This window comes from Manduca sexta, chromosome 23 (assembly GCF_014839805.1).
Source record: "Manduca sexta isolate Smith_Timp_Sample1 chromosome 23, JHU_Msex_v1.0, whole genome shotgun sequence".
Classification (NCBI taxonomy): domain Eukaryota; kingdom Metazoa; phylum Arthropoda; class Insecta; order Lepidoptera; family Sphingidae; genus Manduca; species Manduca sexta.
In genome coordinates, this window is record NC_051137.1 from 12,464,957 (window position 1) to 12,489,694 (window position 24,738).

The 24,738-nt window shown below is 34.5% G+C and overlaps 1 protein-coding gene across 1 annotated transcript in view; it reads right to left on the bottom strand.

Annotated features, from left to right (window-relative positions):
* The window catches only part of LOC119190269 (lipase 3-like), a 26,740-nt gene extending 3,666 nt beyond the window's left edge, over positions 1-23,074 (bottom strand). Inside the window, exons 1-3 of the mRNA XM_037441739.1 lie at positions 22,703-23,074; positions 1,986-2,206; positions 1,397-1,470 (exon numbers count right to left, since the gene is read on the bottom strand). Coding sequence (XP_037297636.1) covers positions 1,397-1,470; positions 1,986-2,206; positions 22,703-22,764 — 357 coding nt within the window. The 5' untranslated portion in view covers positions 22,765-23,074. The remainder of the gene's footprint in view (positions 1-1,396; positions 1,471-1,985; positions 2,207-22,702) is intronic.
* Positions 23,075-24,738: the final 1,664 nt, after the last annotated feature.

Sequence of the window (24,738 nt, forward strand, 5' to 3'; positions counted from 1 at the left end):
AAAGTCGTAAAACAAGTGTTGACGTTTAATAACCACGAGTATTTTATATTTTATAGTTGCGTGCGTGCAATAAACAATTTAGGTTTCTTTTTGATAATCTGCCTTAAAAGGTGTGGGCACAATCGTGGATAAGTTATTGAAGAATGTTCCAAAAGTCCCAGGGTGGTTCGGTATATAAATATTTTGTGTGCGCACGAAATTTTGACAAATACTTTCACCTTAATTTACGCTAATGAATCCGAAATGAATGCTCGACGGATCGGACCGCAGTGCTGCCCTGCGCCCAGTGCCCAGTCGATAACGTGCGTAGGTGTAAAAATATTGTTATGGAGAAAACTCAAAATTCTATTTGAGCGCTCATTAATAAGCGCAATTAATACGTGGGTGCCATCTGAATGTTTTATAAATCTTATTTTGTATATGAAAACAGCGTCGTAAACATCATCAGTTGTACACTGCAGTGTGCGTGTTTTAACTTTTAACCGTTAATTACACTTACTACAATTAATACCTTTAAATGATTCATTATTCTTCGTCTTATCGACTTCTAATAAATGCCTGTAAAGTTTTTTAAAATGATGCATCAAAAACAAATGCCTGTAATTTTGAAAACAATACATGAAAATCAAAGCATCGACATAATATCGAATGCACATCACTAACGGGTCGCATTTAGATAAACGAGCGGTCGCGTAAAAATCAACTGTTTTGGCCTAATCGAATTAGGCTGCGATATCCATCTGTGCGATTTAACACGTTTTGCATTCTTTGGTCCATCGACTAATAAAGGTACCAGGTAGCGACTCGTCCCACATTTTACTGTATCTTAAATGTTGATGAACTCATCGCGGCCGTTTCGATAATATATCTATCGTTTGTCGATTGTCGAATGTAGGAACATTTTGTGATTCACTGGGTTAATGGTACGCAGATAATAAAACTCGGTTTCGAGTTATTGTGCAAACTTTTAATGGGCTTTAATTGACGCCTTGTGATATATTGACGTATGAATTTCGTTTTGGATAATCCCTTGGTAAGTTTATGATTTCCAATACCTGTCGCCGATTTTATTGTAGCTAAAATATAAAGATATGTTAATGTTTGGAGATAACTTTATGGTATGTCATTCAGGGCGACGAAATTAACTTCTTATCGCTCTTAAATACATGTTTATTGTAGTTAAAAATGCTAAAATAATCAATTTTATTCTATGTTTATAACGATTTTGAAATATGGCTTTTCGCGGCTATAAACCTATCAAAACACATTATATTGTATTATCTTAAGCTTCTATACATAAAAGGTATTTGACCTATACAGAATCGGCATTTTAATCTGGTTTAAATGGTTTAATCTCAACATATATATTTTAGCAAAAACTAGAATTAAATATTACGTTCAATGCCAAGAATATTCTTTTTTTTTTTAATTCTTTCCTGTAGTACATCGCCAGTATTTCACCTTCGCTTCCTAAAATAGTGAGCTATTTGCCATGTGGTAACAACAATATGACCGTTGATGACCTCCCATCAATTGTGCTAATTCGACATTAAAATAGGTGCCTGAGACTCGCCGAGCTTCACCGCTCGGTGTCATAAATGCGTACTCCTGCTGATGCAGGCCTACTAGAGTTTCAGTTCGGTAGTGAGGATAAAATGGTCTCTAATTTCGACATTAAACCTAGCTCTTGCAAGGATATTCATCATATTTCATCTCTAAGTAATACAGTGCTGGGTTAATTTACTGAACTAATGAACAGGCTTAGTACCATCAAGAAAGACGTCCTAGGCCGAACTTCTGCCGAGCGTGACAACCTTGGTGATCTCACATACAAACTTACTGTGAACCAAACTCTCATGAGAATCTTCCTTATGCTATGCCGTTGGGTCATGCAATTCCACCTGCAGTCCTGAATTTGTTCGCGCACTCGTTGGCGCTGAGCATGACGCCTTGTTGATCTAACATACAACTAAATGAAAACATACCTCTCATGAGGATCTTCCTCATGCTGCGCCGTTGGGTGGTGCAGTTCCACCTGCGGTTCCTGAATTGATGCGCGCACTCAGTGGCGCCGAGCGTGACGCCCTTAGTGATCTCCTTGATGAGCCCAGTCTCGTTGCGGCAGATCTGCGCGAGCCTACCTCTCGTCCGTCTGTTCTTCTTGCACACCATCCGAGGGTCGAGGATCACGGCGCTGCCAGACGCCCTGGGAATGAATACAACGGGTTAGAAAATACTACAGGTTGTTGAAATTAATAAGAATATTACATTGATAAATAAAGTACAACAAAGTTATTTTATGTAGTTAATAAACCTACACTGAGAAATGTTTTGTAATTCTTATGAGTATTTAAAAGTGTTGAACCAAACAAATTATTAGTCACTTTGACTTCGAGTATAACTTACAATTTTTGAATAGAAAGAAGGCGTAAATTAGTATTTCTCAGAACTATTTACAAATTAATTAAGGACGTCGGATCTGGCTCTCATAATAATGAATAATATTCCGCAAACAAATATCGACAAGTCTGCCCAGTAAAATAACGTTACAGAAGGTTCACAAAATCCAACATCTTCACAAACCCAGTAACTAACAGTCAACATAAAATGACACGTATGACAACACCAATTCAGCTCACAAAGACATTTATAAACACACTCATTGATTAGAAGTAGTGTTGTGCTTTTTAAATAAGTATCGATTTACGATCCGCCACGGCGAGCGCCGACGGAGCAGCGCCAGGGCGCGCCGAGTGATCCATTGTTTATCCGATACGAGTTCATTGTCAGATCACCGATGCCAGTGCGAAGCTACTCCGAATTTAGACCCGCCAGTAGACTATGTTCCGGGATCGATTCGTTGTAACACTTCTGTTTAAAATGATTTAAATATTATGCGAATCAATATCGTTCGTGCCGTGAGCTAGGTCGCTCTGTGATCTAATCAATCTTCATTATTTTACTGTGCCGTGTTTATTATTTGAATTTTTCAAATGCTCACGAATTCTGTATTAGCAGATTTATTTTGCGGATGATTTATTGTTCATAATTAGTTATCCTATTTAACAAATTCTCTTGACGTACGCTTGTTTACGAATCGTACGTGTCCTTTATTATGAACATATTAATAGTGAAGTGTTTATTTTCAGTAAGTTAACAAGATAAGTAGGTCTGTTACCAGACATGGCTTTCCAGGAAATGTATTTGTAAACTCGTAATTTTGATAGATATTTGCCACGTAATAAAAATGTTCCAGAATGCGAAAACAGTCGTTCGCAAGTACTAACTCCTAATAAATCTTTGAAAATATGATGCAAGTAAAAATTGATTGCGCGATGCTGTTCTAAAATCAACAAAGTTTTTACGACTCTTCAATTTTTATGACTAAAAAACAACGGAAACTTAAACATCTCGTACGTGAGTAACCGAACAGAAATTTCCAGGTATACCGAAATAATTCACGAATTTAACTGAATCTACTAGTGATTGACCTTCGCTGTTTTACTACAACAGTAAAAATGTGAGTACAACAGTAAATGTCGAGATGCCGGTAAGTTACGAGCTACCAGCGCCCGTGAATTACTAGTTTACAGCGTCCGAATGATTTTATTAACCCCGCAGATTGGACTCTATGTTTACATTTCGGTATCGCGCTGTTTCATAATACTTCATACACCAATACATCGGTATTTCTTGGTTTATTTTTCTTATTACATTCCCAGCGGGGACGGGATTATCTTTACATGTGCAAACGATGATGCCAGCTATGAACACATAGCTGGCATCATGAAGAAATCTATAAATACAAAAAGATTTTTAATCTATTGTTAAAAGTTTTAATTATATTACTGGAATCTCACTCCATGTCGTACAGGTTATGCTTCTAAAATCATTCAGGTAGATAAACTAAACTTTCCCAACTTGAGTTCATAACACATTCGCTTGTAATGACTCACGGCGGGTCACTTATAGAAATCAATTAGCACTTAGTCACCGCAAACTGACGGCGAAAGTAAAATACAACCTAAGAATGCACGGAGAGTTTAACAGTTTCAGCATATGGACCTCGGTTTGATTTTAAATAGTTTCATATGTAAGACATCATTGCAGAATTATAGAAAATATATTAATATTATTTTGTTAAGCACACAAATTGGAATACAGTTAATACTGTTAAAATAACATAGACAACACCAATCCTAATTTTAAAAACTATGAAATTATCGGCGCAAGAACGCTACCTATATGTTTTCTGTGTAAATCTATTTTTCATGTACATAAAACAAAGTGGGCTAGTACAGTATTCGAATCATTATTACTCGCGCCTGCATTAGTTGAATCAATCAATTCGCGAATGACGGTTGAATGCGCGTGGTCTGACATCGGCCGACGTGCGTCCGCCGTGTTACTGACTTTTCTCACGTGTTCTGTTTCTCGCAATATCAACGTGTTAATAAAAAGTGGGTGGTTTTTTAGAAATTTCGTAAAATGGTATGACAGAAGTTTTTGTTTACTTTTCGATAGTGCGACGAACTCCGTGGCTGAGAAGAAGCGCGAATTCTATCGGAACAAAATATAAGTTCTGGTATCTGATTAGTCACTTCTAAATCAATGAATAACCTAAACATAGTTACGTGTAGTAAAGAATATTCACAGCGTTTTATATTCCGATTTGTACCGATAACATGCTAATGAAACCTATTATGAACATTGCTGCCATTCAACAATTTGTATTCAATAATAAATACCATTTTATAACAAATTAACACAAATATAAGCCCACAAAAACTCGCGGCATTCGTCGTGGGCGGCTTTCGTATACTTTATACATCTGTTCACAGATTTTAACACGTAACCTCTGTAGCCTATTTTAGTATTATTTGCACTCAATATTTGCAACATAAACTTATTTGACAAACTTATATGGAGTACTGTTACGAAATACGTCATTGAACGGTTTCGAATTTATTTTGGCCACAATTTAGATGTTTCTTACTGACTAGTGAATTGAAGTAGACAGCATTTTTGGTCTATTCAAAGTACGACTTTTTGCCATGGATTTAAGGTTGATACTCGATGGAGGAGTGTTAAGTGGAATACTGCCAAACTGGCGACACACCTCTGCGTAGCCAGACGAATAAATTAGCTGTGATAAGTTGTATGTCAATTAATTATTCTTCAAAGCACCATGTGGTGTGAAAACTCGTCTAACCGTGGAGAGGAAGTGTCTTTAATGACGACTCTGGGAATATTATAATCATACACTTTGTCCAAGCGAAATTGCCACACGAGCCGTGTCGGAGATTTCGTTTGAGCAAGAATTGGTTTCTTTACGATAGCTAACTGACTGAGATAAATGACAAATCGCCGACAAACTGCTAATATGCTTCGAGAGCCAACTAAAATATACCTCACTATAAATTTAAGACAAATTATTTTGTCGACATTTAGTCAAAATATGCATCTACACTGCGCAGGTCTGTGACAAATTACTATAGTAATAAATTATTTTTTAAAGAACTTGTTTCTAGAATACGTGCTTTATTTTTATCTATGATGATTTCTAAAGACAAATATAGCCGGTTGTATAAAAATACAATTTGAAATTAAACTCGTGTAAAACACTTTTTGCGTCAGAGATGTCAAAGGATGGATAATCACGACTCCGTTTAAGAGGATAGGCAGAGATGCATCTCCGACGCCGTTATAAACACCACCGATATACATCAAAGGTAAAAAAAGTGTCAAATGTAAAATATTAAATCCATTTTCAAGTTTTATTTTCTTGCAAACTTGCTTCAGAACACAAAAACTAGATTTATTCCCAACGAGATATGATTTATCTGTAAGTGTTTTACGTGACTTTAAAACGCTGGCCAATCTTTTTACACCTACAGATTTTTCTGTCATTATTCGTACTTATAATAGTATTCAGTATTATTTAATTCAAGTAATTGTGATATACTTACTGTGGCTCTTTATCTACAAGTATTTTAGAGTAAAAACGCGATATATTTATTGACGTATATTAAAATTTAAAATATTTTCAATATATTGTATTACAAACTCTTGCTCGCAACTTCGCTCGCGTGAAAAAGTATTCCAAGATATATTTTCTCGGAACAGAAAGTAGCCATTGTCCTTCCCAGGGTCTCAAACTATTTCCATACCAAATTTTATCTAAATCAGTTCTATAGGTTTTGAGTATATCGCGTTTAGACAGGCAGGCAGATGCAGCGGAGAACTTTGTTTTATAATTTATTTTTTAAGAAATATGTAAAAGTAACAATTTCGTCATACATGTTTGTTGCGAAACTTGAACCGTTTACGCAGCGCAAGCAACGGAAGCTGTCAAAAGAAATAAAATTTCCGTCTTTGCAATATTTTTCATTAACGCTCCACTCCTATTGGTTATAGTATGATGTTATATAGCCTTCCTTTAATAAATATGCTATCCAACAATAAAATATTTTTTCAATTTTCTAAGCAAACGAACTATTCAGCGTTATATAATAGTGTAGATAAATATAACATTTGTAATTTCTAAAACGACAGAACACATTCGAATTTACTGTACGATAGTGATATACTTCTAGAGAAACAAGTTTCATGATCCTTTTAAGGCGAATAAGTAAATTTAAATTATTTTTCCAAAGCATTTTTTTATGTATGAACTATTTTTTTTTCCTCTCCTCAGAAAATTAATTCGACAGTATCAACCAGAAGCGACAATAACTTAGATAAAAAACACTGCATATCAATAAAATATATATTTAGTACACAACATACATAAATATTATGATGTCATGCAAGAATAGAGCTGTTGACATTTAATTACTGACAATTATAGACCGTGCCATTAAATTTATTTACGAGCTGTACAATTAAATGGAAAGCAGTATTGTCGCTTTTAGATTTACACCACTTACGTGTAATTAGCGCAGGGAATTAGTTCATGTAACTTATTCCTGTACGTTTGAGTGCTATACGATTTTCGGCTCTATTTTTAAATTAGTAAGTTCATTATCAATAAATAAATTTGTTAATCCATGTATTGAAAGAAAGTTTTACTGTAAATTGAAGATTATTTTATTTGTTTTGTTCCATTAGCATTGTATAATGTAGTTATTGCGTTCTTCTAGCTCAAAATTTTTAATAACCAAAACTCTAGGGTTGCCACATAACAAGAAACTGCAACAAATCCGAACCCATTCATCAAACGTAACGGCTATTCTCATTTCTGAATGTGTGGAGACGTAACAAGCGATCCTCCGACCCTGACCTATGTCAACAACAAGACTAGAGTTACACTTGGCACGAACACAATTCAAACGGTTTATTAGAACACGAGATATTTACGGGCACCAACTAGTCCCCGATTTATTGCTCGCTGGCTTCGATAGACGAAGAAAGTCGTCGGCATTGTGTTCGGACTGAGTTTGTAAAATGATATTAGGTTGTTGAATCATTTTTCTTCGGACATACATCCTTAAGCCCATTGGTTTAAGGTGTAGTATTTATGGATTACATAATTTGATTTTGATATATTTGAAATGGAGTATTTTTTATACTTTCTTTGATATTTGTGAATATTATGTATAGTAAGTTAAGGTTTATTTGAATTTACTCAAACAATAAATGTATGATTTGCAAGACGTATAAGGAAAATTTTGTTTCAGAGAAATATTGTTTGAAAAGTGACAGACGAAGCATATTTTCCTGTCTTATTTCATATGGCCTTGAAGATCTTTATACAAAGACTTTAAAGGCTCAGGATTTCCACATTTTAGTTTAACTCAAGCATTGTTTGGATAAAATGTATATGACCTAAGAGTATTTATATCATATCTTTTTTAAAACAAGTTCTCAAAATTGTTTCACATAAAATCCTCCAAATAAGTACAAGGTACTGGCTGAGCCAACAGCCATTGTCCCGTATTAACTATAAAGCGTAACTATTTGCAGCGCGCATTCTGTCAATCGCGGACATTTATTTCAAACAACTCACAGTTATGTATAATTAATACTGTCGTTAAGTTTTCTTAAATTTTATAGTTCCGCTCAACTTTCTTGATTTTTTTTTTCATAAGAAGATTTTCCTGACCATAATTAACACAACAAAAAAAGAATTAGCGATATTGTTCTATCTTTTCACGTGTTATGCGATCTCCAAGGGAAACAGAGATTCATATATATACGTTTATATATAGATAAGCATGAGTAGACCATGTTTATCCTCATTTTATGTTGCGATCAGTTACTTCCTTGCAGTAATTTTCCTTGAGGTGAAGGAAATACAAACAATGCAAAATCAGCCTTCAAGATTTATTAATAACTGCGTATTGTACCAGAATAAAGAAAATATCATAAAAGTGGTTTCTTTTGAGATAAAACTACTTCTAAAGCTTCATATTACATCGTATACTTATTTAAATTACTAACCCCTGGTTTTTTGTGTATATATTTAAAAAATATATCGAAAAATGTTCTTAAAAGGGTAAAAAATATGAACGAATACCTTAATCTCCCTTTAAAGGCACCAGGAAGGGCTGGGGTTGTTCCTTTCAACGAGGGTGACAATGAATGACAATGTTTACGGACACCGGGCGAGGCGCTAACGCGCGAGTTCGTCGCGATTAGCGACTACATGACGACTTAACTGTAAACATCATTACCATTACCTATGCACTGTTCATTGCGCCCTATAACAAACGATTTTAAACCTTAACTAGACCACTCAAAGTTGGAATTACACGTGGTAACGCAAAGGCATTTGTCAACAGTCCGCAATCGTCAGACTAGATAGCCCTGTCACTGTATCCGAGTAAACACTTTTAAAAGTTTATGTGTGTTGTCGCAAGATTTTAGCGGGCGCATCATGGACGCTCATGGCGGCTGCATCGTGTTATTTTGTTTGCAGTGTCGTTTAAATTGGGTCTGAAATGGTCGCGTACCCATTGTGAAGGGCTTTTACGCTTTCGAAAGCGCTGTGACGCGTAAATCGGTTTACACTAGATATATTATAATTTTAACGTCATTCAACGTTGTTTATTGTCACCGTACTAAAAGCATGCGGGAATTAAAAGCTCTAAAAGTAGATCGTGACGGGAATAGTTTGTTTTTTTAAAACAAACTTACAATATGCTTATATAATAATAATAATATAACAAGTGAATAAATGATTGATTGATTGATAATATATCATTATACTTTTATATCATACTAAGTTAAATATATCACTTTACAAATGACATTGATAATTCGACTGTCTTTTACATCAATGTAGAAATTGCACATGATATTATTTCCGTACAATCCAATTATATACAAACCACAAGAAATTTATGGGTACCTTAATATATTTTGTAGTTAGTTTTAGCGCCACAGTTTGTACTCATCCATAATGGGCGCTGGATGCGTTAATTGGTGAGGTTCTACGCACAATGACGCGCTGTGTCCTCCGAATGTTACACGATCAAAGATTAGGAGTAGAGAGGCGACATTCTAATTAAGGAGAAATGTTATATTACGCTCGTGGTATATAGAAAATGATATTTAACTGTGATTCTTTCAGTGAATATTTAAGAAATAATCGCATGTGTTTTAGTAAATGTTCTAATGTATTAGTTTACTAAAGTTTGCTGGTAGTAGGATATATTTTATATCCGCTCGTATACCGACCACCGTACACAAGGTGTTAAAACCCGCCATAGTGGCTCACGTAAGTGTGTCGCGTTCCGGTTGCAGCAGGCCGGCATAATTGTGTTGATTATCGAGGGGTAATCTTTTCTCGTCAATCGATATTCTATTGGACCCCACTTCACTTACCATCAGGTGTAGTGGTCACTTTTCTAAACACGTATAAAAAATAAGGCAGAAACGTGTAAAGCCAAATAAGCTTACTTGAGATTCGATAACCTTTGTCTAGACAATATATCAATTGGATATATAATTTGCAGGATTTGTACACCAAAAATGATCGTTTCTAAAACTTTGTAATCGAAACATCTACATTTCCTGCCGATAGACATAATAACTTGTCTAATAAATGTCTATAACAGGTGTAGGAACACACTGTATGTGTCTCATAGAATTTGTATTTTGCTGATTTTACATACTGTAGCTGCGTGGGAGCGCACACGCCAGCGATTGTTAGTCGTTCCTCGTCACGCGCCACGTTAGCCCACATAACCGTAAACCGTACCGAATACATCATAGTGTTAAGTAATTTTATATTTGTGATCAATATAGGCTAAAGAATTAACCACTTCTGAACTTTTATTTGCAACCTTTTGAATGTCAAGTGGAAGATTACAGGGAGCCTTTAGAACACAATAATAGTACCCCTAATCCTCACACGGGTATCAAAATGCCAGCTTTTGTCGATCTTTTCCCATTTGTCCTATCTATCGCCTTCTCTTTGCAGCAGCGACAGTCAGTTAACGTTGTTCCGCTAAGCGCACTGCAAACATGCGCGGGCGGTCGCGTCGCAAGCGCGACAGGCCATCGCACTACTCTCAGTGCTAAGTGAACTAGTTACTGCGTGCTTTACTTCATCATGCAGGTGTAGTAAATTATGGATGCATTATGGAATTTCAATTGGACATTTAATACGTTCATTTGGACTTCATTACGCTGTTTCTTGTTTAAGCGACTTAACTCGATCTCAAACTTTTTTAATTATATTAAATAGATAATAAATTATGATATAATATAGATTAGTTAAGTCAAGAAGTTTGGTTATCAATGAAAGTCTATTTTTTTTCGGGCCATCACCTCAATCACGTAGTAATATTAATTGTTTATGTATTTCAAAATAAAATGTGACTTGCATAATACTAGAATTTTTTCAATGTGGTGAAAACTTTACCTCTTCCGCATAAATGACGGATATAAACAACATGCCTATAGAGGATAGAGTAGTTGTTACTAGAAACTAAAGACTATATGTCTTCAAAACTTCTTACGTGTACACGGATGTAGACGCATTTTAGTAGTAACCTACTAGTAAACATTAATTCATGCCTCATACTACTTTATTACGACATGTAATACTTATGATAATGACGTTTGGGTACGTCCACAAAACGTTTAGTAAATATGTCATACTTAGCCACTCTTTAGTACTAGGCCCTGGTTTTCCTTTCATTACTCAAACAATAAAGTAAGCGATTTACAACTCAGTAAACATGCAAATAAGGTTATGAAATATAGTGTTCCACTCAAGGCTGAGAATTTTGTGTTAGGTTTGTTTTGAACTGAGACTAACGCATTAATGGACACCCTTCTTGACAAAATTATAATTGATAGTAAACGGATCAAGATTTTCTGTTTTCGTTGTATCAGCCAGAATTTACAGTAATATTGATTGACAAATTTGCCTATCCTACTGATATTGCAGCCTTTTCAAAAAGATTTGTGCAATGCTATTTACTCCAAAGAAATTAGACGACATGCAGGCGGCCGGCTGTAAGGTAAATTACAAAATGCTTAAAAAGATGTTGCGTTGACCCCAAATTGGAATGGAATAAGAACAAAATATCATGAGTAAATAGGACTGACTTAAAAAAAATCGGACGGACTCTTCACCGAAGCTAATATTATGAATGGAGGCGTGAATCCAACGTGTATATATTACAGAATAACAGCTTCAAGATTCTTCTAAGCCATAAGACAGATCATTCAGTAAACGCTACCCAAATATAACCGGCAAAATAAACAATACAAGAATTCTGTATTTTTAATTTTACTATTGGAATACTAGATTATTCTTTCGTTTCATTCAACGTAAAATAAACAGGCATCTGTTTCGAATTCATTGAAACAGGAGGCGGACTATTGTTTCTGGTGTTCTCAAATAATTTAACAAATGTTGCAATAGTTAGCACACTGATGATGATTGAGAGCTAAATAATAAACACAGCGCCAATTAAAACTAACTTCAGATGAGTGTATGAAGAATAAGTCTGTTTTCCATCATATTTTGTGTACGCGTGTCTAAGGTGTTGCGTCAGATATTTTATCTTCACGTCCTTTTCGTGTTAAAGGGTGGATAGATGATGAGGTGCGTCGAGAACAGCTTGGAAACAAACACGGAACGTGAAATTCATTAAAAATGCATTAGTCTGTTTAAAATGTTATGCAGATGCTTTGATTGTTCTTGCTAATGTTAATTTTAGAATAGTCACACATTAAAACTCACGCCTTTTATTCCCAAAGGGGTAAATAGAGGTACAACTAGTGTATCCACTTTTTGCCAGGCGTATTTCATCCGATGATATGATGGGGAGGCGAAAATATTGCCATATTGGGCACAAATTCTAGAATCCGATACTGAGTAGAAAAACCCAAATAACTGCTCCACCCGGGGAACGAACTCCAGGCCTCAGCACTGTAGTCGTACCGTGCTACAACGCTGCTGTAACCGTGCTGCAACCGATGCAACCAGAATAATAAACTTTCTATTAAGTTTAAATCAATCGTATTTCTAATGATTGCTGTCTATCTAAAATAAAATAATTAAGTTTGCCATAACAATAATTAAAGTTACATTCATATCCTACTTTTTTCCAGCTAAGGTAAGTCTAGTATTCGTACCATATACAATACCGTATACTACCATAAGACGGTAACTTACCGCGTAATAAGAAACAAGACTTAAACCAACATATGTTTTGTCATACATTCTATACCAAACTGGGTCGATAACTCATTTAAACAGGTTTCTAGCATTATTTATAAGGAAATTTCTGACGGATTTTGTTATAAACGGCAACATCAACATTTCCTCTAATTAATACATAAACAAACCCACTTCTACGCATCTTGAAATAAACACGGCACGTACCTACAGTAGGATGTCGAAATGCATGTCTGTATGTTGTGTACGGATATAAATTCTCAATTAGATGCGTGTAGTGAAAGAGGTATGTGTCAATTAGGGCTACCTCGGGCTTTGGGATCGTTTTTGTACAAATAACTGTTTTTACGCGAGCACGGCAAAGAGACCCCACTGTACCTGATGGTAAGTGTAGTGGAGTCTAATAGAATGCCTGATGAGAAATAATCACCCCTTAGCAGTAGGCACAATTATGCCGGCCTATTGGAACTAGATATACACAGGCTGATTCCAGAACGCGACACATTTACGTGGGCCATTATGGCGGGTTTTAATACCTGTGTATGGTGCTTGCTATCCGGGTGGATATAAAATATATCGTACCACCATCGATTTTCAGTGGAATGTAATCGAGTTGATTACAATCCACTAAAAATCCACTAGTCATAGAAACCGGGCCAGTCCTTCAATGAGATGGACCGATGACCTGGTCCACGTGGCAGGACGAAGTTGGATGGGGACTGCCCTGGACAGACAACTTGGTGTACATTGCAAGAGGCCTACACTCAGCATTGGGTGAGTAATGAGTATATAGGCTGAAGAAGAAGAATCGAGTTGAAACTGAGGTAAGCTATAATAGAAAAACCACTTGATGGTAAATCATTACAATTATCCATAACCAAATACCAAAGCAGTTATGAATGCCTTGACCACTTTTATGGAAGATTTAAAATTGAGGAGGAGGAGGGTGGAGTTTATGAGGCCGCAAACGCATTGACAGTACAACAATAAATCTGCCAGTTCACTCAGGTTTTCTATGAAGTAGTAGTACTAATCGGGTAAACCTGGCTTATTAATGTAAACTATCTGCAGCTTTAGTCTATTTACATTACATGTTTGATTTTGATCTACATTACATGTTTGATAAGGTCTCTTCCACTTCAGCAATGCGAGATATTGAGTAATTGTAACCTCATATTGTTGCGGGAAGAATTGACATGATTTACGCATGTTACAGTAAAATCAAGGTTTAATGAATTTCTTTGTATATTCTAGAAAATCCAATGCAGCGAAAATCATGCCTTAAAATATCACACAAACCCAACCTGAGAATTGAACCCGAGACACCAAGGGTCACGGACACCCTGCCACATACCGATGAGGCAACGAATAAAATTATAACAATGATTGTATACAACCCATTCATCGTTTTATAAAAAGCTTACCGCGTCTTACAGAAATAGGTCGATATCCTCATAATTATTAACAAAACTACATGAAGGAAATTATTACTGTAAAATTGTTTGGAGTTATAAAATATAGTGGAGTTTTTGTAGTGCTTGAACAACTAAATGATAAATAGTGATGTGTAGTCGATGTAAAATTATATTACTTTAACACAGGTTGTGTTTGTGGAATTGACAACTTACTGAGAGTGCAAAATTTGAGAATAATTTTAGTCAACTACCTTTAGAAAAAGTTATCCCGAGATTAAAATTTCGCTTTAAATTTTCCCGGGGTAATTTGAAGCCTATATTTTAAGTTAGACCTCCTGAAATACATGGGTATAAACTGAATTCTAATCCGTGCAGTAGTTTTTACGTAATGCCTGTACCTATATACTAACAAAATGTCTAGGCAATGTTATTTTGGCTTCTTTTGCTTTAATAAAGGCCCCCATATTAGTTTTTGGTCAATATCTATCTATAGACATGTATAATAAATAAAATAATAATATCAGCCCTGTATTATATACTTGCCCACTGCTGAGCACGGGCCTCCTCTAATACTGAGAGGGATTAGGTCTTAGTCCACCACGCTGGCCTAGTGCGGATTGGTAGACTTCACACACCTTCGAAGTTCCTATAGAGAACTTCTCAGATGTGCAGATTTCCTCACGATGTTTTCCTTCACCGTTAAAGCGAACGATAAATTCACAAAGAATACACACATAATTTTTGAACACTCAGAGGTGTGTGCCCTTGGGATTTGAACCTACGGACATTCGTCTTGGCAGTCCATTCTACACCCAACTAGGCTATCGCCGCTTTTTTTCTATAGACATGAGCCTGCTATAATTTTATTATATATACAGATGGGAATAAGCATACGATGTTAAACGTGTGTTTTATTTCCATATTATAGGAACTGAATTACACGAACAATTCGCATGGTGTGAGGGTGCTCGGTTCGATGGCAACCATACTCATACGTGGTGCGATCCATATTGACTCAATTATACTAATCGTCATCCAGAGGCAGTTGGTATTCCGTACCTACAAATACATTCTTCATAGCCTTAGTCACCATGATGTATTAGTATATTAAGTATTAGTAAGGGTGAGTTGGTCAACTTAAAAAATAATAGAATTTATTGACGCAAACTATAAACTTGTTGCCAAGAAACACTACACCAATTTAAATTTGACAGTTGCTGAAGTTGGATTTTATGATAATAAAATGATATCGACCCTTAATGGAATCAAGCAACATTGTTTTAAAGCAATCAATGAAAACGTCACAATTGACAACCCTAATTGCAATAAGAGTTATCTATCAGGTTTTATTGTCGCGGGGAACCGGAATCCGAGTGTTGTGACTGCACTCGTGGTTACTAAAGCGGATATTACTACGTTTATTATCAACACCTTAAGGAGAATGTCTTGATACTTATTGTCTTGTGTGCTTAGCTCTTTTACTGCAATTTTCATTAAAGGAACCCTATTTTTCGATCTATCTCAAAGGGGACCAATCTTAGCAAAGTTTTTTAACATGCTTACAAATGAGTTATTTTGATTGGTTTGAAATTGTTCGAAATCGGATTGAAGATTGAGATTGGGATCGTTTATTAAAAACGGCTGTTAGTGAACGCAATAGAATTTCCTACGCTAAAATTATGTAAATTTGGTGTGTTATTTTATAATAAAATGAAAGGAACATTTGATTGTTCCATAATGTCGTCTAATTTTAATAAGTTCCTAAACTTTCAATTTTATTGTTACTTTAATGATTATATTTGATTATTAATTCTTTGCTTGATATCTACTTTCAGCCATAAAAAAGTAGTTATTACCTACTAAAAAAATATATATTCAAAAGTCTATGTATAAAATATAGAAAACTTAACGACAAATCATTTATTCTTTATATCCCAAGGTAATTATTAACAATAAATACAAAAAGGAAGACATAATAAAACAATTGTCATTTAAATATACATTATGCCTTCCCCTTAACATAATTGATGGGTAGCTAGTATTTTAATGTGAAATAAATAAATTAATTGCATCGTAAATCTTGCGAGATGTAGAATTAAAACCTATCCATTAACGATCTACTATTTTGTTGAAATATAATGGAATCATAATAAAATCAAAACATATCAATTAAATAATTCAATTAAATTGTCTACCGGCTAGTTTATTGACGTCCCGGCCCACGGTTGGTCGAATTATCGCATGTCCCATCTGTGTACGGTGATATTAATTTATAATAACGTTCAGTACTTATTAAACATCATATTTGTCATAGATTTACTCGCCATTAAAACCGTTGGCCAACAGTGGGACAGTATATAATACAAGGCTGATATTATTATTATAATTATTTTAATGAGTTATACCATTAAATTAAGGTTTATTAGAAGACTGTATGGATTATCGAGGCAAAAAAAAAAAACAATATTTTTAACTTTTTTATTATGAAAGTTTATGGCTTTAAAATTTCCACTGCCTACTTTTCCGGCATGAAGTCAGTCGTTATGCTAATCTAGAACTTGGTCTTCCTGTACACCAAATTACATCACAATCCATTCAGCAGTCTATGTGTATTTTTAACAAGCATCCAAATATCGTTACAAACTTTTGAATTTAAAGAAAAGACCCATACCACTTGGAGGCACACTTCACTCATCACGGCTTATGAATGTGCTAAATACAACATAAATTTAGAAGCCAATCAAATTTTGAAGGAACTGTGACTTGTGTTTTAGTCTAACGCGATCTTACCAAAGCAGACACCAGAAATGCTGGTTTCTTCACGTTGATTTTCTGCGATTTAAGGTGTTATCTCTGATCCGTCTAGTCAAACTAGATACAGCATATTTTTACTAACATTTTTAATTACTGACTGGGTGTTGCTCGCGGCTTAGCCCACATGAACCTTTCCCACTACAAAAGTCCTTAAAACATTATAACACCAACTCCATATAGTAAAAAATCAGTTTGACCTAACATTATTTCCTATAGGAGCTAATTACCGGGACAAAAATTAGCATATGTGTTAATTTAGGATGTAGTCTACCTATGTGCCAAATTTCTTCCAAATCTGTTCAGTTGTTTCTGACTACGACAAACATATAAACATTTATACAAACACTTGCTATTCTAATTTATAATTAGATCAAGGCATTTGACTTAAGTCATATTTCACTCCTTATAAAATTCATTTATATTAGTCTACATTGATGTTATATCGAGTTTGATTAAAAGAAATACGAAGATATTATTGCTTTTAAGTTGAAAAATACCAAAACATGGTGGAATTACAACGGATGCCTTGTATTTGCCGGCTTAAACCAATTGGATATAGACTGCAACTGTTACAAGTAATGATTACAACAATCATTATTAAAATCATCAATCATTCTTCTCAAAGGTCACTCAAAACTCGGCGTTGGTTATGTCTAAATGGTGCACATAATTATAGGAATTATATTAGCTAACTTTTTTACTTTTGGCATTTTGGGATTAATATGAAGTAATTGTTAGGTTATAGGTTTGGTGTTAAAGTTATTTAGTTAATCAAGAGCTAGTCGTCTATATATCTTGTGGTCCAAGTTCTGGTGGAAGGATATTTGTATGTGCTTGGATAACCACAAATCTGACAAGGCGGAAAACCCACCATAGTGGCCCACGTGAGTCGCGTTCAAAATCTATGTATACAGTTTTGACCAGGTTGGAATAATGGTGTCGACTGCTGAGGAGTTATAATCTCTCGACAGTTGATGCTCTGTACACCACTTTACTTACCACCAGGTGCAGTAGTGTGACTTTACCGCGCCAATATCACAAAAAAAGAAGCACTGACACTTAGATGGAAAGTAACAGAAAGATTTTCACAGCTGCTCTCTGGTGAACTTTTGGTTATTTCCAAAGAAATTATTAAATCAGCTTGTAAAACACCGCATTGAAATTGATTGTTAAAATCCGGTCCGACCATATAAGTTCGCCAAGTCTTTGTTTGCCGCATCATCAAGCTTTGGAATAGTTTGCCTAGGCACGTATTCCCTCCTTAATATAATCCTAGGTTCTTCCGCCGTAGCGCGAAGAAGCATCTTAGTAGACCGGCATGGTTATGCGGAATGGCATGAGATAGCCATTCAAATAGATTGTGATGGTAGGATATGTTTTAATAATAAATATGTCGCGTGCCGGGATCAGGCTGTTTATATCCGGTTACAACAGGCCGGCATAATTGACCGAGGGAGTACTCATCTCTCGTCAGTCGACATTCCATTGCACCCCACTTCACTTACCATTGGGTACAATGGAGTCACTCTGCCGTGCACGTACAAAAAAATCTTTTTGTAAAGTGTTATTTTCAGGAAGACGCATTTGTGGTTACATTTAGTAACGGAATATCAAAATCCTATATCAATAAGCTGTACTATTACTTATCATATACAAGTATTACGTTATGAACAGTGCAAATTAATTGGATTATACAAGTATATTAACATAAAGTAATCAATGTCGAGGTTATGACAAAAACTAATGAAACACTATATTTTATATTGAAATTTGTTTTATTAAGCCATATATCAGTTTGACGTAGCTACTCAGTGATTAGAATAACAAGGTCAGTTGAACGCATTCATTATGCTTTTAAGTTAGAATTATAACAGGTGTAATTAATGCACCTAGAATTTCTTAACATTAGACAATGAAACGATAGTGAAAAAAGTTAAATTCGGGAGTAAATTATAACAAAAAAGCCGCGATAAAATCCGCAAAATAGTTTTATTTCAATTTCTAACATTCGCGTAACATAAAAAAATATTAAATGTTAGATAAGTAGATTTTTTTACACTACTTAAATATCACATCTAAATATCTAAATTTATAAAGTACTCAGAAAACTTTTAAACAAAATTATTTGAGTAAAAAAAGATTTTACCAATTGCCATTGAGTATATTTAGCGAATCGGTCGCATGTTCTCTGCGACACTAGACACGACCAAATTTGAACATTGACAAATGTTTACCCAGGTCGGAAGTCGAACTTGAAAACCGGAGCTCCGGAGGTTGTTATCTTAAGAGAACGGTAATCTTTATATTTATTATTTTTAACATACACTTTAATATATAGAATATAATTCTCTATTAATAGTTGTAAATCAAAAAAATATATATTTTTTTTGAGTTTGAAAAAATACTAAATTCATTAAAAGTCAATTCCTCTAAACTATCAGTGTTCCCTAAAAACCGACTAAATACTCCAATCAATTACCTAACTCCATGACCCTATCATTGATGTTTTATTTTTACATTATTCCACAACATCAAACAACCTATTAGGCAACGTGGCCTTTAACCATAATGCCCGCAAATTGTCGTTTAGTGCAGGCATTAATAAAGTTAAAACCCAATATAAACCAAATTATAAGTTATCAATAATTACGAAGCGCAAAAAACTTAACGCAACCTCTATCAACCGACATTAAGAACAATCCATCACGTTGCACGGAGGGACTTAAATTGGCAAATTGAGTCATTCCTCAACAACGGAGCGGGTGAGCGGGTGACCACCAGTGATTTGGCTGTCCCGTCAAACGCCATTGACTTACTGCAATTCATAAATTGTTGTAAGGCTGTGGTCATCTTTAGTTTAATTTTTTTTTCCTTTGACATACTTATTTAGCTTGGCACGGACTGAACTTTGTGAATACTTTTTTTATAAACTAATTCATTAAAAAAGTAACGAAACTCGTGACATCATCACAAAATTTTAATATGCCAGTAAAAACAGTGTTTAAAGTAAGTCAATAAGTTAGCAACTATAAAACTAGCTATACAAAAAACAGCAATAAATAATCACAATACAGTTAGAAGCACAACAGCACAAGAATACGGTGCAATGTGAACGCGGCGCGATTCGATCAAATCATTTTTTTACCTCCTCCGAACCTCCTAATTTAAGAGCAGGCTTGATTAATTGCAAATTAAAGTCCCCACAGAGGTGGTACGCCGTTGAATATGACTTTATTGAATTTCATGCCCCGTGATTTATGCAACGTATAACTAATTTATTATTATCGCGTTCATGGGTATCGATTATGGACGCTTTCTCGACCGGACCTTTATTATGGGAAATTATTATTTTGTTGTCCAAAAAAGAATGTTCATTAGCTTATTTTTCTTTATTTTCATCAATGCTGAAGACAGCTCAATGAGTTTAGTTGTGGTGCTTTTGGCGTACTTTTGTGTTGAGATTTTGATTTTGGTCAAATACAATGATTTTGGTACATTTCTTCCATATTCAATTTTAAATAAAATAAAATAAATAAAATGCTTTATTCATCACGTAGGCGAACATAGTTGCACTTATGATAAGTCAAGGTACATGAGAATATTTAATTATTACTTAATTAAATTAGCTTATATAAACAATGACAATTTATATTGAAAATAATTATATTCTACTTTTAAGACAGCTGAAGCACGTATATATTTATAACGTGAGAATAAAAAACTGATTTTTATATCTGCAAAGAGATTCATGCGGCATTTTAAAAGGATTTTGAAAACGAAAGCTTACTGCGTTCTTGATCATTTGTATGCTTGCGTAGGACTCTTGTAAAGATCTGTATCAACATTATTACCTTGTGTTACTCTTACTTTTTCGTTACTTTCACTTCACTCTACTTTAGATGGTCTATTCTGAAACTTATATATTTATTTTGTAATATTTTTCAAGCAACATATTAAATCGGATTTATTTTACGTCCAAAGAATTAAGTGTCTTAAAATTTACGGTACCTAATTGACGATTCAAACAGATTTTTGATATATTATAGACTTTTTATAATACTGTTTATACACTCTAAGACTTTCGATTTCAGTTCTTCCGAAGGAGAATGCAATTTATATAGCTTTTGAGCTAATTAATCAATAAACTATATTAATCAGTAATCATCGACTTTAGATTTCCAGTAACACAAAGTAACAAAACAATATATTTTTTATCTTGGGTAGTAAAAAGTACACAACTCACTTTGTTGTACATAAATTTTACAGTTTATGTTAATCTTAAAGAATATGTTAATCTTATAATCATAAAGTAACTACATATCGAGTTGTTACGAGGTAACATTGAACCATATTGGGCAACGTCGTATGGTACGGCATTATTTATTAGGAAAAATTACCTTGTAATCATAGCTTACTAAAAAGTTGCTCTACAAAAAGTAATTGTGGAATTATTGCACATTGAAAAAAATGAGTACTGTGACAGAAGCCATTGTAATTATTAAAAAAAAAACTGTATGACTATAGCCTAATCCCTCTCAGTAATAAAGGAGGCCCATACACAGCAGTCGACAGTATGTTATACAAGGCTGGTATATGCATAATGATATTCTAACCTTACTATTCCAGTGTAAAGTGTGTCTTATAAAATATAATCAATGTAACAAAAACCAACTTCCGTCTGTTACAAGTTCCGTAACAAAATTACACACTGATCAGGTAGTTTATAGCGCTTCCCATTTACAAATTCGACACTGCGATTATGTTTGCTATTTCAATGATTTTTTGTTACCATACCTGGTCAATTCGACACGCGACGTTTGTAACTCGTCAAACTTTTTACAATCATTCGTATCGATTATTATTCCGCATTAGAGTGGATTTATATACGATTAATCGATTATCTGCTTTTCAAAGCTGTCGATAAACAAAAAATAATCGTATTAGAGCGATGATGTCACGAAAAGAGTTATTATGTTTAATGTCTTTTGGTGAGCACTTAAATGTAGCTTTCATTTAATTGGAATGACGTATATGGTGACGTATATGTAAGGGAACGGTTTGTGAACCAAAGATTTAGAATAATAATATCAAATTTATAGTTTAAAGTATGCTTTATTTTTTACTAAAGTATTGAAGACTATTTAATTTGGTAAAATTGGAGCAAAACATAATTTTAGTTTACATAGTGACTAACAAGATAACTTATTTAATAATAAACTTTAATCACTTCATTCAGCGTAAAACAGAAAATAATGTGAAAATAAATAAATTATAATCTAGTTAATCCAATCATAGTAAAATCTTTATACGCGAAGTACAACTCAATTACAAATTGATGAGTTTGTGGTCATATGCAGGATAATTTTACTGTTTATTAGCATTCTACAATAAACTATAATAAACAATAGCCTTTAACTTGCACATAAATGTCCGTCTATACTGATAAGTTTTGTTAGTAAACCATTCACAATTGCCACGTACCTTTTCTCTCATTTAACACACAGTATGTGCGTACAAGATTCCTTTACTAGTTTACCATAATGAAGTAATTAGCAATAATTTACACAAACATAAGACAATTTTAGATAGAAACAGAAGCTGGTGAATTTGTTTAGGTTATTCCTAATTAGAATTTATAACCAAAGCTCCAACGAAACAGCTGTTACGGCGAACTTTTACTGAGGTTAAATACTTCCAAAAATAATAGTGGCTACCTAACAGATTGTAATTAATTGTATTTATTAGTTTTATTATATTAATTACATGAAAAAAAATAATAAATATGAGAATGTAGTTATTGTTGGAGCTTTTGTTGGATACATAATAGACTCACCACCAGGAGTCGGTGATGGGCGCGAGCAGCAGTAGACAAGCAGCGATGACAACAGGTCGCATCTCTCGGCGGACATCACTGCCCAAGCACCTTCTCTTTAACCATGACTTTACACCCGAAAAGCATTAAATTGTCCCCTATTCCGCGGCCGGGAGACCCATTTTTACGCGTATAAATTTTAGCGTCGAATTTAGTTACGGTTCGTTCGTTTGTTATTATTTTTTACGACAGAGGACGATATGTGTTAAATTTTCAAAACAGTACCGAAATTTCGCGGCGTGTCGCGTGCGTGGATCCCTGTCGGCAAGAGATCGCGGCGCGGACTGACGCTCACCTGTGTGCCCACCCCGCCGCACGCGCAGCGCAAAACGATTTTCGCGCTATTTTGGCTAAGATTTTAGCAGATTAGGCTTCGCGTGATTAGAGATAAAAGGTGGGGATACAAGAATATGCTATGTTAACAACTTGTGTGGGCGATTTAATAAATTATCGCTTACGAATGATTAATCGACTTACGATGCTTAATCCAGTTACACAATGTAATTAAATGCTTGTCAAAGTGTCAGTGGGTTGTCTTTAAATAGAGTTCACGTTGCGCTATGAGTAAAATTTACTGGAATTTTAAAAAACGAACTGCATATATTTCATGTGTGAAAGCACAGCTGTTTAGCTTTCGATAGGGCAGCACTAATATGAACCAGACATTGCCTGATTCCGAGTGATGGACAGTGAGGAGCGTTCGGAACACATTCTATTATTAGAGTACACGTGCGAAACTCTAATTGTGTTAAACAAACAAATCTCGTGTACCTATACAGTGTACACCTGCGCTGCTGAACGTCTTCGCCATATGACATTCATGAAATTTTACTCACTTACCTGTTTATTTACTGTGGCTCCACGCCAAATAAATTCACTGGATTTACATTTCGGTGGAATTATTTTTATATTTTTAATGAATGAAAATAATCTCTGTTAATTTAGAAAAACAAACTTTATAAACTCATTCAAGTGACCAGAGCCACTTGCCGGTAAACGTGTAAATGTATTCAAAGACTTAAGAACCTTATACTTAAAGTGATTTATTGCGTACCTAACATACATTAAATCCTCTAGCCCACATTGATCATTATAACGGCATAAACATGCTATCAGATCATTGAAAAAGTTTACTATAATAAAACAATCGGAGCGTAATTTGCGCCTTTTATTACGCCATTAAAGTAAGAAGAGCTTCTTAATTATAAACAATTGTGTATTTATTGCGCTGCTCACATTTCGCACCGTTTATTCGATGAAGATTGATTTTTTTAGAATGTATCTTGCGGGACCTTCGTTGAGATTTGTTCAGTAAATATTTTGAACGGCATTAAATTTATTTTTATATGTATTTATGAATAGAAAAAGGTAGAATTTCATATTACTTGGGCATAATGTCTGTATTTATACAAAATTTTAAGTAAAGAATTATATTTGGGTTTGAAAATTTACAAATGAATTTATCAAGACAAATAAATAGCTACATGTAATAAATAACAAGCGTCTATTATAACTTACCGATTATCAAACAGTTTTCTCTTTACACCCGTTTATCTCTGAGTCATTGTGGACACTACGTTTAGTATAACATGTTAAATTCCTTTACACTAGTCTGTTACACTTGCTAAGCCCGCTGCTGCCAAAATATTTGTGAATTGATAAACTATTTCTAACAAGTATAATTACTAAAGCCATTAGCACAATTTTAGACAAAATCGCTTCTCAATCTTTAGTGGGTGTCACTCCTACGCAACAATTATTATTTATAATGTAATTATTATTTCATCCGAGCTTGATAGATATAAATGATATAATTACGCATTTTTTTATCCAAACTTCCAATCTAGACCTTGTATCACAATGTCAACAAACAAGATTGTTACGAAAGTAATATAAAGTCTATTCTGTTTCTTTGTTTTCAAAACATGGATTCTTATAGACCTGAACACAAATGACGGAAAGTGAGTACCCAGGTTGGATCTCTGCCTAACCCTTTG